Source organism: Lytechinus variegatus, chromosome 1 (assembly GCF_018143015.1).
Source record: "Lytechinus variegatus isolate NC3 chromosome 1, Lvar_3.0, whole genome shotgun sequence".
Classification (NCBI taxonomy): Eukaryota; Metazoa; Echinodermata; class Echinoidea; order Temnopleuroida; family Toxopneustidae; genus Lytechinus; species Lytechinus variegatus.
This window is the reverse complement of record NC_054740.1, coordinates 84,507,695-84,522,081: the sequence shown is the minus strand read 5'-3', so window position 1 is coordinate 84,522,081 and position 14,387 is coordinate 84,507,695. Positions and strand designations below refer to the sequence as shown.

Here is a 14,387-nt window from a genome sequence, read left to right as displayed (position 1 = left end):
ATGTTTAAGTGGCATTTCTGTCAAAGTTGTTCTTGCTTGTTTATTTGTCCAGTCTGTATTTCAATTTCTGTGGATAATACTATTTAACATTTGTCTTTTATGTGACCACACTACACTGAACTGATGGAAACAAATATATGTACCTTCTTATGCCTCCCTGTAATATTGGTACATATCACAATTTGCAACTAGTAGATTCAGACCCATTGATAGGAATTCAGATATAGGAATTGAAATATACTGATCACCCCTCTATGTCCATCACTTACGATGACGTTGTTTGACCATTTACTTAGTTTAACAACTACACTTAGCATTCATATTCAAGTCTCTTCAAAATGTTAGAGAAAAGATGATGATTCTGTTTTGGTTCAGTTCATTCATTTCAATATTTAAATTGAATAAAAGTACTTGGCTGATAAGATATATCAATCTTCCATACAAGTATCTCCATTGCAATTATACACCCGACATTCACAATCTTAGAAGATGATTCTTTTCATCAAATGAAATTTTGACACACTCTTTATCCATGTGAATTTATCGTTACAATGACAAGTAGGTCTTTTAATGAAGAGATTACCTCTAAAGATGAAAATATATTCTTTTAACAGAGGATAAAACATTTGTTCCTATCTGCCAACTCTCTTAAATGAGAATTATAACAATTATTTCACATTAAGTGGACCCTGGTATTGAGCAAGACAAAACTCAAATGCCATTTTGAAATCAGTGCTACCAGCTATGCAGTGAGGTCTTTGCATGTAGAAATCTTCTTTGTAGAATGAATGTTGCATGTTTTTAAATGCTCTTAGATATTCGGGATGTCCTTGCCTGATAGCAGTGTATACTTCTTTTTGTTTGCATTGTATATGTTGACATTTTTTTAGATAGAATTAGAATCTTATGTATACTTAAATTTCTGTTTTGAAAGTTTTCTGTGTAAAAGGCATGTTTTATGTAATGAAATATTACTGTTGCTGTAAAGGTGCAAATCTCTCCTTGAATAAAATGTAATGTATGTTTCATGTAGAATAGCAAGTTGTCTTAAATCTGACTGTTATGCTCTTTTAGACTTGTGTGTTTGTCAATTTAATTGATTGCCTCTAATATTTCTCAATAATTCTATAGAAAATGGAGGATAAAATGTTTATTATACATCTGCATTATTTGAATTTGTTATTGTATTGCATGTGAGGTAATTTTATGCATGTTTTCTGTGTGATGTTAGCATAGGAAAGTCTGTTCTTGTGTAGGTTGTGATGTTTTTATTCTACTAGCCATGAATCAAAAGAAAAAAAATGTAATGTTTGATTGGGTTTATGTTTTCTAGCAAGTTAGGCTTTATTTATATGGAATACAAGTATTCATAGCTGAGCTATGAAATGTGAAAGCCTTTTCCAGATGATGTGCTAAAACATCAAGAATAAGAACTAATTTGAAAAAAAAACACAGTATTTTTTAAAAATATAAATTATCTTGATTTAATATATTGCATATTATTTAATATATTTGAAAGAATACTGGGAAATATCTCTAAAATGTCCTACAGAGTAAACATATTTAAGTTCATATGTAACTCGGTATCATTGTCACTAAAATGGATTATTATTTTTATAAGTATTTTAACAATGGGTACATTTCTGTTTCCAGTTGGTTTGTTGCAGAAAGAGTTGTGATTAAAAGCAATGTTCAGAAACATTCAAACCTGTAATACAGGTTTGTGATTGGTTGAAAATAAAGTTGCATTTGATTATAGCTGTTTCTGAAATGGAGTTCAGGCCGTCTCTTTTTCTTTTGAAAAATTTAAAGTCTATGAATTAAGCTTGCCTGAAGCCATTCAAGAAATCAGCTGAAGTGGGACAAATTTAATATTAGGGATTGTGTAGTACACTTATCTTTTCCATTCACATCCATGTACACAAAAACATTTATAACCAACATCTTTGACCAATCGTGGGCCTGTATGATATCACATTTTGTTGTTTACTAGAATATATTTTTTTCAAGTCTCAGATGTATAATTTATTACTTTTTACATGTTTTATCGTGTATTGTATTTTTTGTGTAGTACCTTGTGTGTTGATTGTATGTTTTTTATATTTCAATGTGAGTTGTGCACATTTCTGTAGTAGATCAGTATCACTGTATTCGTTTTGCAGAGCTCATTTACGGTACCAAAAATAGGTTCTCCAGTTTGTGTGTATAAATGATTTTGTTTTCTCAAAGATAGTAAGTTTTGCCTATGATAGAAATGTACACTTTTGGAAGAATTTCATGATGGAATTTTTCCTTGTTTTGAGCAAAATGTAAGTATTTGAAAACTGTTTCTATGGAACGGTAACAAAAGGAAGCAAAAGTAATTTTTGTCCAACAGATTTAATTATATATAATTGAAACAGTAGCAAAATGAAGCAAAAGTAATTTTTGTCTAACAGATTTAATTATATTTATCATGCTGTGTAAATCATCTCTCATATCCTGAAGATATTTTTAGGTGATAATGAATGAAAGCTGAACTTGATATTATCATCATTAACTCCCAGGGTCCCTTTGATGTGGCCGCGTTTGAAGCCAGCCTACTGAACCAGAAACAGCCCCAAGAGAGCGAATCAATGGAAGCCGAGACTGAGACTGAGCTTGAGTCCGAACTTGAGACGTCTGAAGCCAGTCAACAGAGGGCTCCCCGCTTCCTCAAGGAGCTCAAGAACTTCCGAGTCTCTGAGGGAGGCAAGATTGCTCTTAGCTGTCGTGTAGAAGGCAGACCAAAACCATCTGTAAGTTCTCATCCCTTGTTCATTATTTATGATCTAAGCACCAAATATTTTAGAGCAAAAGATCATGAATTGACTGCTTCTAAGATTCATGTTGCCCTACTTCAAAAATACTGAACAAATGAAGATTAAAAATGTTTGAATAATTTCATTTAGTTGTCCATAAAGCAATTATATTTTTCAAATTATTAAAGTTGCATTATTATATAATTTGTATGTTGCATTAGAAATGTTCCTCAAAACTAAATTGCCTCCATCAATTTGCCAGCTTTATATATCTCTTGGTGTACCACACCATGGAGACATCTATCAATTCCCCATCTTTCATTGAAAATACAGATCCAGTGGTTCAAGGATGGCTATCCTGTTCCAAAGTCAATCCGCTATGACGTCTCCTACATGGAAGGCTTCTCCCAATTCCGTATCGACCCTATCCTTCCTGAAGACAAGGGTGCTTACACTGTCTTTGCCTGGAACCAGTTTGGCAAGGCAGTCAACACCGGTCGCATCAAGGTCGATAGGCATTTATCGGATGAGGTCAGCCATATGAAAGGTGCTCTTGGTGCTCGTGTCAGCATGTGAGTATTTGCTACTTTAAAAAATTCCATGGCTGTAGTCTGGGATGAATAATAGTAATACATACCAGTCATTTTACAATAATCACATGAGAAATATGAAGATGTTGATTACTATTCTTACTAATGACACACATTTTGGTTCAGATTACTTTTTGTCTCACCTGCGAAGCAAAGTGAGACTATAGGCGCCGCTTTTCCGACGGCGGCGGCGGCGTCAACATCAAATCTTAACCTGAGGTTAAGTTTTTGAAATGACGTTATAACTTAGAAAGTATATGGACCTAGTTAATAAAACTTGGCCATAAGGTTAAACAAGTATTACTGAACATCCTATTAGAGTTTCATGTCACATGACCAAGGTCAAAGGTCATTTAGGGTCAATGAACTTAGACCATGTTGGAGGAATCAACATCGAAATCTTAACCTGAGGTTAAGTTTTGAAATGTCATCATAACTTAGAAAATATATGGACCTAGTTAACTTGGACATAAGGTTAATCAAGTATCACTGAACATCCTGCATGAGTTTCACGTCACATGACCAAGGTCAAAGGTTATTTAGGGTCAATGAACTTTGGCCGAATCGGGGGTATCTGTTGAATTACCATCATAACTTTGAAAGTTTATTGGTCTAGTTCATTAAACTTGGACATTAGAGTAATCAAGTATCACTGAACATCCTGTGCGCGTTTCAGGTCACATGACCAAGGTCAAAGGTCAATGAACTTTGGCCGAATTGGGTGTATCTGTTGAATTACCATCATAACTTTGAAAGTTTATGGATCTGATTCATGAAACTTGTACATAAGAGTAATCAAGTATCACTGAACATCCTGTGCGAGTTTCAGGTCACATGATCAAGGTCAAAGGTCAATGAACTTTGGCCATAATGGGGTTTTTTGTTGAATAACCATCATATCTCTGTAAGTTTATTGGTCTAGTTCATAAAAGTGGACATAAGAGTAACCATGTATCACTGAACATCTTGTGCGAGTTAGAGTAGTATTCAAAGTCAACACTGCTGCTATATTGAACCGCGTGATGCAGGTGAGACGGCCAGAGGCATTCCACTTGTTTGCATAATCTAACTGAAATTTATGAAAATACACTGTCAACATGCCAAGAAAACTTGAACTTGAGCTCCTGTTTGGCACTTAATACTCATTCTTCTGTAAAGTCATGTATAATTTTACAAACAGCAAGAGGATATTTGTTCCATAATGATTTATCATTGCATTTTATTTATTTCAGGGAGACTGAAGAGTACCACCTCCCTGATCGCGAGAGGCAACCCGGTGAGGTCAGAGAAAAGCACTACAAACCTACATTCAAGGTCATTCCCAGTGACCTGGAAGTGAAAGAAGGCAAACTAGCCAGGTTCAACTGCAGGGTCACAGGTCGACCACCTCCAGATCTTGTCTGGTACAGGAATGAGATGCCTGTCTACCCAGATGCCAACCATAGAGTGAGTGGATGCTCTCATTTTAACTTGTTAACCCATTGCATGTTGAAACATGTTGGTCTCTGTTCAAATCTATCGAAATTCAAGAAGCTGGTTGTTGATTGGTTAAATTTTGATACTGTAAACTGGGATGACTTTGGACAGTTTTGAAAATAATATTCTTTTTGCTGTTGGACTTTTAGAATATATTTCTGCGCATTTTATAAGGGGATCATTTTAGTTTCATTACATATAAAGATTTAAACCATTCTGAAAAAATATCCAAAGTCACCCCTTACCCGAAGTCAACCGGTGTATGGTAGTGATAATACAGTTTTATTTTTGTGTTTGCCACTTTTATTCTAATTACGTTCACTCTATATTTATTTCTTATGTTGTTCCAGGTAATTGTTAATGAGGGTGGTGAGCATGCCCTGATGATCAGCCACGCCCGCCCTCAAGATGGCGGCATGTACACCTGTATTGCCAGTAACAGGGCTGGAGAGGCCAAATTCCAAGTCAAACTCCATGTCGATCGTAAGTATCATTTTATTGTTCTCTTTCTTTAAGATATTGTTTTACTTATGCTTTTGAAAGTTTACTTTTATTGAAAGTTAGAAGGGTTATATACATCAGTGCCAGAATGGCTCATTGGAAGATAGTTCATAGACATTGCACCTGTGATATTAGTTAAACATGGTGACCTCCGAATCATTCAATTTTAATTCTTATGAAAAGAGCATTTACACTGATTTTGATTTATATTACAGAGGTGCTAAGAACTTATTGAACCCCACCAGAAAATAAACTTATCTCACTTGTTCAAGTTCGGCCATGTTTTACATATTTGAATATGAAGTCAGGTGATAAAATATGACATCCAATGAAGTTTGTTTTTCTGGGCTTGCCAATCATTGTAGTGTTGTCTTCTCTCAACACTCAGCATGAAGGTGTGCATTTTCTGGTGCAGTTCACTAACTTCGCACCATTGTATGTGATCAATATTATGGAAGATTTGCATAACAAAGTCTTAAGTTCTCTATTTTGATTAACAGATCTATATGATGTAAACTGGGTATGGTTCCTGAATGATTATGTCATAATTTTCATTGTAGAATGCAAGATTTAAATATATGTTGCACACTGAAATGATGCATCACAGAAACGTGATCTAAAGCTTCACTTTCAAAAGATCTGATTATTAACATAACAGTTTCAGAATGCATGTAGCTTTTAATTATTTTTTGGGGAAACAATATCAAATTGAAAAATGTGAATTATAAATTTGTTATCAAATTGTCTGGTATTTGAATAACAAATTTGTGATACACATCAATTTTATTTGTATTTTCAGGAGAAAAATTAACATTTGCATGTTAGTTTACTACATATGAACGTATTCATTGTGATTAAACATGCCATTCGTTTTCAATTTCTTGAATGCAGCCAAGAGGCAATTAGTGGCACCCTCCTTCATTGATCGTATTGAGAATGCAACGGTGCGAGAAAATGAAGCAGTGACCTTGACCTGTAAGGTCACCGGGTGTCCCACCCCTCATGTCTCATGGCAACGGGATCAGAAGCACATCATGCCTAATGCCGGCGGTTACAGGTATGAATTGATTCTTTTTACAAAAATTCTCCCAAGGGCCATCAAAAAAGAAACTATTTTTCCCATAAACTGAACAGGATAATCTGGTAGTGCTAGTAATGTTCTTACAAGTAGCATTCTGATGAAAGCTGGCATGAGAATGTAAAAATGTTCTTATGTTTACTTCTTTTATCTAGAAAATGGACTCATTGATCCTCAAAAAATCTGACAAGTCACCTCCAAAAAAAATCTTGACAGAAATTTTTGACAAACTGTGGTAAGATCCCCATCAAGGCTTCAAGTAAAGAGGGAGGGGCCTTGGGAGAAATGATGGATCAAACATTAACAGCTTGGCATTATTTCTCATCTTGCTTCTCATAATTATCCATGGCTGAACTTAATCTCCCCCTTTTTATTTTATTTCTGACATTTTCCAGCCTTGAATTCATGATATTGTTGATTGAAAATTTATATTTTCTGCTTCCTTAGAATGCAAATGAGTGAGGACGGAGTGTGCCAGCTGTTCATTGAGAGAGTCACTCGTCATGACAGCGCCTGGTACACCTGCACAGCACACAACTCGGCTGGACGCGTCTCGTGTAGAAGTAGAGTCCAAGTGATATGTAAGTGATAAACACTTTTATCTTGAATATAAAATGAAAATGTAGTACTGATGTGATCTTTACTGGTTTTGTTTTTTGATAAGTGTTTTATTCACACTGATTGATATTGTCCATTAACATTACTTTTAGATTTTACATTTTGTTGTTGTAAACTGAAAGGGAACAAAAATCAATAAATTGCATAAACTTTTGATTTAAAACTTAGTTTTATTAGAACCATAGTAAAGGTCTGAGTATATACATTACTATATAAATAGTGTACAATCTATTGTACAATATACTGGATTATATGTACGACAAATATAAAATTATCCCGAGTGCAGGTTTATTTCACCGAGGCCGAAGGCCGAGGTGAAATAGGCTTGCACGAGGGATAATTTTATATTTGGAGTTCATATAGTCCAGTAATATTGTATGATAGAACGTTCACTATTTATTATAGTAAATAGATCCCTTAATCTAAGCCCCCCATCATGGATTTTGCCATCCAAAAATCGAGAGTTATATTGTACATATGTACAATATAACTTTTTGAAGGGAGGTCACGTGGTACAAATCCAGCCAATCACAGCTTGTGTTTTACTACCACTATTTACATTATATGTATATAGTATATGCTGCAATAATGTATATTCATGTTTATTATATTAAGTGATATTCACATTGAGGTGACATGTGTTGGTAAAATTAATTCCCTTTTGTTGTATTTTCTCTTTCTGTCTCAGATGACAAATTGATTAAGGATAATGAGCCAGCTCCCATCTTTCAAAGGCGCCCAACACAGAGGTAAGAATATGGAATTTATTTTGAAAAATAAAGTAAATATTTTTTTTTAATTAGTTGGAGGGGAGGATTTAATCTTGTAGATTTGATTATTATCAATGGCTGCCCATTCCAGCCAGACTACATTACATTGAAAGCTTGATTTGGAAAGTTAGTGTTGGTCTTTTGATGTAATTCATCGTAATTGTAAGAATGGGGGGCACAAAGTTTTTTTTTTTGAGTACAAACTGCAGGGGCATAGACAATGGTTTTGTGAACCATATTAATGTACTGCATTTCAATAAGTCATGTTTTAGGAATTGCAAGAAGTGACAGATTTGTATGTAAGCTTTCATTTCCAGTTAAATCTATAATTGGTTGCTTCTGACTTTTGGAGAATTTTATTAGATGGCTTATTACTGAATTACATTTAGATGCAAGCTGCAGTGCATTTTTCTGTCCATTAAATAAAAAATTCTCTTTTGAATGTTGTGCATGTTTGTGTGAATACAGGGAGGAATTTGCTATCTATTACAGGTAAACAGAGTCGCATAGATTGTAGAATTTATTAGATTTGAATATTTTGATTTGCAGGTCGATATAAACCTGTTTGCAGATATGTGTGTGGTAGATAGAGATAATTTTTTTGAAAATCAATGCCGCTGTAATGTTTGATACAACCGGCAGAATATTTTCTTGAAGGAGATGAATAGTCATGTATAATCAATTTGATGTATATTTTTTTATTAAAAAAAGGAGATTTTGAAGTATGAAACAAAATGTTGTGTGTAATAATCAGTAGTGTCCTTTATTTGCAGGTTGATTTGAAGTGAAAAAAAAAATGGTTAAGAGTTTTATCAGCCATATATATTACTTGTTGTTAGAGTGGTCCTTGCTCTGTGTTTACAGGGCATGTTGCGTAATAGTTCTGGTCAGCAAATAAAAAACAATCAGTGATTTCATAAATGTCAAATTTGGTATAACAATAACTTAAGTTACTTTGTGTTGTCTTTGAATAAAATCTGAATTGACAGCTTTATATTTTTATTATTTATTAACAAACAGCAGGCTGGAATATATGCTCAATCAAGGGTAAAGCTTGTAAAGAGTGTAACACAAGCACCCCCTCCATTTTAATGTTATTTATAGCAGTTGATCTATCTGAATGTTGTGTTCCAATCCTTTAAAACTTCTTTGTATAAAATTCAACATATAAACTCTGTTGTATTTGATCGCACAGTACCCAGTACACAAGCACATATTCCCAGTTCTTTTTCAGAGCAGTCATTTCAAGTTGGGTGCTAAGTATGGTAAATTTCTTTTAGACCATATTTTTTAATGGAAATAATTTTTGTCTCGCCCACCAAAGGTGAAGGCGAGACTTAGGGATGTCGTCCGTCCGTCACAAACCTGTAATGACACATAACTCCACAACTGTAAGTCGCTTTTCAACCAAACTTGGATGGTAGATGGACTTGGGGGACCTGCATGTTATGCTGCAGTCTTAGGTCATATGGTAAGGTCAAAGGTCATTTTCAGGTCAACGTTAATGTTTACATGCAAGACTCTTATGACACCTAACTCCGCAACCGTATGTCGCTTTTCAACCAAACTTGGATGGTAGATGGACTTAGGGGACGTGCATGCTATGCTGCAGTCGGAGGTCACATGGTAAGGTCAAAGGTCATTTTCAGGTCAACGTTAAAGTTTACATGCAAGACATTCTTATGACACCTAACTCCGCAACCGTATGTCGCTTTTCAACCAAACTTGGATGGTAGATGGACTTAGGGGACGTGCATGCTATGCTGCAGTCGGAGGTCACATGGTAAGGTCAAAGGTCATTTTCAGGTCAACGTTAAAGTTTACATGCAAGACTCTTAACTCCGCAACCATAAGTCACTTTTCAACCAAACTTGGATGGTAGATGGACTTGGTGGACTTGCATTATATGCTGCAGTCTGAGGTCATATGGTAAGGTCAAAGGTCATTTTCAGGTCAACGTTAAAGTTTACATGCAAGACTCTTATGACACCTAACTCCGCAACCGTATGTCGTTTTTCAACCAAACTTGGATGGTAGATGGACTTGGGGGACGTGCATGTTATGCTGCAGTCGGAGGTCACATGGAAGGTCAAAGGTCATTTTCAGGTCAACGTTAAAGTTTACATGCAAGACTTTAACTCCGCAACCGTAAGTCACTTTTCAACAAAACTTGGATGGTAGATGTACTTAGGCAACCTGCATGTTACGCTGCAGTCGGAGGTCACATGGTAAGGTCAAAGGTCATTTTCAGGTCAACATTATAGTTTACGTGCAAGGCTCTTATGACAAGTGTTATTCCATCCCAGTAACTTCACAATGAAGTTTCGATATAATCCTCTTGCGTGCCCTCACAAATCATGATATTTCTGGTTATTTTCATAAGTGGGCGAGACACAAAATTTTCTTTTGCCTTGTTTAAATATCGTTAACCTATTTAATTGTGTGTGAATAATATGTATTGCATATTGAAAATATTGACTGTTTTTGTAGAGTAGTCACTCATGTGAACTTTAGACCTAAGTCGCCCAACTTGAAATGACATATATATTGTTGTACCGGTAATTAAAAGATATGTTAAGTAAAGTGTTAAAATTTTCCAAAGTACTATGCTGTGGGTGTATGTTCTAATATTGACCAATATGTTTGGTGTCTTATTCCATGTCATTAGCCACTTGAGATTGCAGTCCACCCTCTACATGTATGTGGAGAAAATGTATACTAGTCTACAAGAGATTCTTTGTGTGATTATCAATAGGTATACTTTATTAAAATGATTAGTAATCTAAGATTTGTGATCAGGAATTTTAGGATTAAACAGCCTTATTAGATAAAGCATCCAACATTTCATGTCCATGAAACGTTCTTGAGAATAGCTGTTTTTGTATTACATAAACATATACATAACTTCTAAAATATTTCATCTAAATTTTGGGAATCAAAAATTCACCTACATGTACATTGTATGCTCCATCTTTTTTTTCATTAGAAAAAAGCAAAAATTTAAGAAAAACTTTATTCAACTTAATTACCCCCTCCCCGAAAAAAATGAAATAAGAAAAAACATAGAAGTTAGCTTCTTACTATTGCTTGATATAAAAAACCAATGTTCTGTTTATATTAAATCTTGCATTGTCTTATGCCTTCTTGATGATCATACAAAGATGAATTTGTTAGAGATTTTCTTCCTACAGTCCAATTACAAATTATAAAATACTAAGGGAGATATGCAATGCCCTCTCTCCTCTTTGAAGCACCCCTCTTTATCACATATTAATGAAAGGTTATACAGATATTTTGAAGTGATGCACAAAATTATATGTTCTCACTTGGTGGAAATCTTTTGCTCTCCATAATCATTATTATAGAAGTACATTTGTTATCCGATGGTAACAACCATATTAGTGATAACATGTCTTTATGGTAAGGGATCCAGCACCTTCTCAACAATAGTTAAATTCTTTGTATAATGAAGCCATTGCTACTACTTAACAATAAATTTCTCTTTCAATCCCACCACTATTAATTTTGGAATTATTTTAATACAAATATTAATGTTCCAATCTTTAAAGTGCAAAACCTTTTGGGGGTTATGAAGCAATTATTTTTCAATTTTTATTTAAAAAAATGTTTCATGAGAACTATGGTATTCATTAATTTCCAAAGTACTGGAAATAAGTATTTGTGATTTCTTTTTTTTTCAGATAACATAGGCTGTGACTATAACTTTGTTCAAAAATTTACATGAATTTGGAGGAAGTCTACTCAAGCCCCCTTTTTCAAGATTTACACTATTTCTATGTTGACACATTTGAATATTTTGATACAGATGTTTGGATCCGTCTTTACATTATACCAATTGTGTATTGGATACAAAAGAGGATGATATTTGCTTGACGTACAATTACAATTTTCTACACTTTTACAGCAAAAAACCTCCCCCACCCCCGGAACAGGAAGAAATCCCAAGCTATGTAACACAATACGATGGCACACCAGAAACTGACAAGAAATCAAGCGTCAAGCCGGAATTCGTCGTCCCACTCAATGACAACATGAAGAAGAAGGAGGGTTCCAGTGCACACTTTGCCTGTCGCCTCCAGCCTGCCGGAGATCCTACCATGAGGATAGAGTGGTTCAAGAACAATACTCCACTCTTCATTGGTGAGTTCAATCAAAATTATCATTTTTTAACTTTTTTTTCTAAATTTGTTTTCATGTTTTCATTTTTTTTTAAACTTTAGGTTAAATTACAGATCTAAGATGTAGAATTGTACAATCAGAAGAGTGTTAATCTTTTAGCTTATTTCTTTCATATTCATTCTATTTATAAAATCATTCCCTTTGTATTCAAAATCAAAATGGGTCAAATTGTTACATGTAGTTTAAATACTGTATGACAAAATATTGTTTTCTGAAATACATGAATGTTTATGCACCTCATTTGTAAATCAGATACAATTCATTCTTTGCATTGTCTATTCTTCACAAGTTTTTATTTTCTTTCCCATCCAGTCTCTTATGCCATAAATCATATTATATTCACAATAATAATGATGATGATGATAATGATAATGATTATGATATGATGATAATAAATTTATATTGATAATGATAGTGATATAATAAAATGTAACATTGCTCCAACCTATGTTGATAATTTGATCTTCTCTTATGATTAAACCAGGATCAAGAGTACAAACCAAATACGAGTTTGGAATCTGCAGCTTAGACATCAAAGGAGTCTACCCGGAGGATGCTGGTACAATAACGTGCCGAGCAACCAACAAGTATGGTCAGACTGAGACAACCGGAAAGCTGACTTGCGAGGGTAAGTTCAGGAAGCAAATGGATGATTCTCCTTTCTCGACATACTCCAAGAACATGGGCTTGAAAGAAGAAGTGTATGCCAGCTCATGCAAAAGTGTGTAATGTTACAGTGCCAGTCAAAATTTTACCCAAGGATGCACAGTGCATTGCTGTGGTTTCCCCATGAAGCAACAGTCTGTCTTGTTCCCTCTTGCTTAGAGGGACCTGGGGGCCGTTTCATAAAGCTGTTCGTAAGATAAGAGCGACTTTAAGAACGACTGGTGAACCTTTCTTATGCACTAAACCATCGCCAATAAATATACTATTTACCACAAGAAAGGATCACCAGTTCTTAAAGTCACCCGGAACTTACGAACAGCTTTATGAAACACCTACCTGGTGGGTGTTTCATAAAGCTGTTCGTAAAGTTGCGCAAGGCTTTACGAACGACTGGTGACCTTTCTTGTGCCACACTATCCATATGTAGCTCACTTAGGACCTAAAAGCATGTTCTAGTCATGTATAAAGTTGTGCATAACTTAACAAACAGCTTTATGAAACACCCACCAGGGGTGATTCAGGATTATTTCATATGTAGAGGGTGCAAAGAGCAAATATCTTTGTAAACTGCAGTAGTTTTGTTAGGCTGTCTTACTATCTAAAATCTCTTAATTATCTCACTTTCTGTTTATCACATTTACAGCTGAGCAGTCACTTATTCTGGACACTCAACTACCTGAAGAAATGAGAGGGATTGAGAAAACTATCAAGTTTGATGAATACCTCTCAGCGTAAGTTCCTCACAATTTTCATATACATTTTACATGTAGGTTACTAAAATCTGGTGTTCCCAGTACAAAATCTATGCAGTTACTGGATGTCTTAGAGCCAGGGGATGGTGTGAATTTCTTATGGAGAGCTCTCAAAATATCTTGGTGGTCAGTGATAACTTTTGTGCAGATCAGCTTGACATTTTAAGCCTTTCATGATATTTTTATAGATTAAATGTAATTTTTTTTTTACATATTTCCCAGCCTTCATGTATCAATGCATTGTATTGACCTCTTTTTTATAGTTTACTTAATGCTAGGTGTATTGGTTACCTTTACAGTATGTATAAATGATATCAAAGAGTACAACTTGCAAAGTACATCTCATCTTTTATTATAATTGATCGTGTAGGGGAGACTTTCCAGATGATAGTAAATTTCCATCAGAAGAGTTCAGTCGCCCAGAATTAGTGACGGTTCCGGAGCCAGTGAGCATTCTGGAAGGCGAGAATGCACGTTTCTCATGCCGAATCTCAGGAGTACCAGCACCAAGAGTATCATGGTTTAGAGAGGATCTGCAGATCATAGGGGTAGGTTTTTGACACTGTGATCAGAACTGGTTATGAGGACATGTCTATGTAAAAGAAGGTGTAATTGATGAGGATGCTGATTTTGATGTTGAAGAAGGAGCCTGATAATGTTATTCATCATGATGACAACACAACAATGATGTTGACTGTGATGATGATGATGATGATGGCGATGTTGATGATATGATTAATATTTGTTCAATTGATTATTTATTTCTTTGTTCATTTATTTACTCATTCATTTTAATGTGTTCATTTATTCTGCTACCTTTATCATGAAAGTCCCCATGGTATATTGTTACTTTCTAAGAAGAACCCTGCAAGAATAGGTTGAAATGCAATACGAAACAGAACAATAATATCACAATGAAATAAACAGTTAAATAATGGAATTGTGAAACAATAAAA

At 34.7% G+C, this 14,387-nt stretch overlaps 1 protein-coding gene across 16 annotated transcripts in view; it reads left to right on the top strand.

The window, feature by feature from the left end:
* LOC121425834 (muscle M-line assembly protein unc-89-like) overlaps positions 1-14,387 on the top strand; it is a 177,513-nt gene that overhangs the window by 144,849 nt on the left and 18,277 nt on the right. For all 16 annotated transcript variants that reach the window (XM_041622018.1, XM_041622024.1, XM_041621983.1 and 13 more), the window contains 11 exons: positions 2,547-2,777; positions 3,114-3,352; positions 4,603-4,816; positions 5,197-5,329; positions 6,239-6,404; positions 6,873-7,006; positions 7,732-7,792; positions 11,739-11,974; positions 12,498-12,641; positions 13,323-13,410; positions 13,802-13,979. In XM_041622018.1, the coding sequence (XP_041477952.1) occupies positions 2,547-2,777; positions 3,114-3,352; positions 4,603-4,816; positions 5,197-5,329; positions 6,239-6,404; positions 6,873-7,006; positions 7,732-7,792; positions 11,739-11,974; positions 12,498-12,641; positions 13,323-13,410; positions 13,802-13,979 (1,824 nt within the window). The remainder of the gene's footprint in view (positions 1-2,546; positions 2,778-3,113; positions 3,353-4,602; positions 4,817-5,196; positions 5,330-6,238; positions 6,405-6,872; positions 7,007-7,731; positions 7,793-11,738; positions 11,975-12,497; positions 12,642-13,322; positions 13,411-13,801; positions 13,980-14,387) is intronic.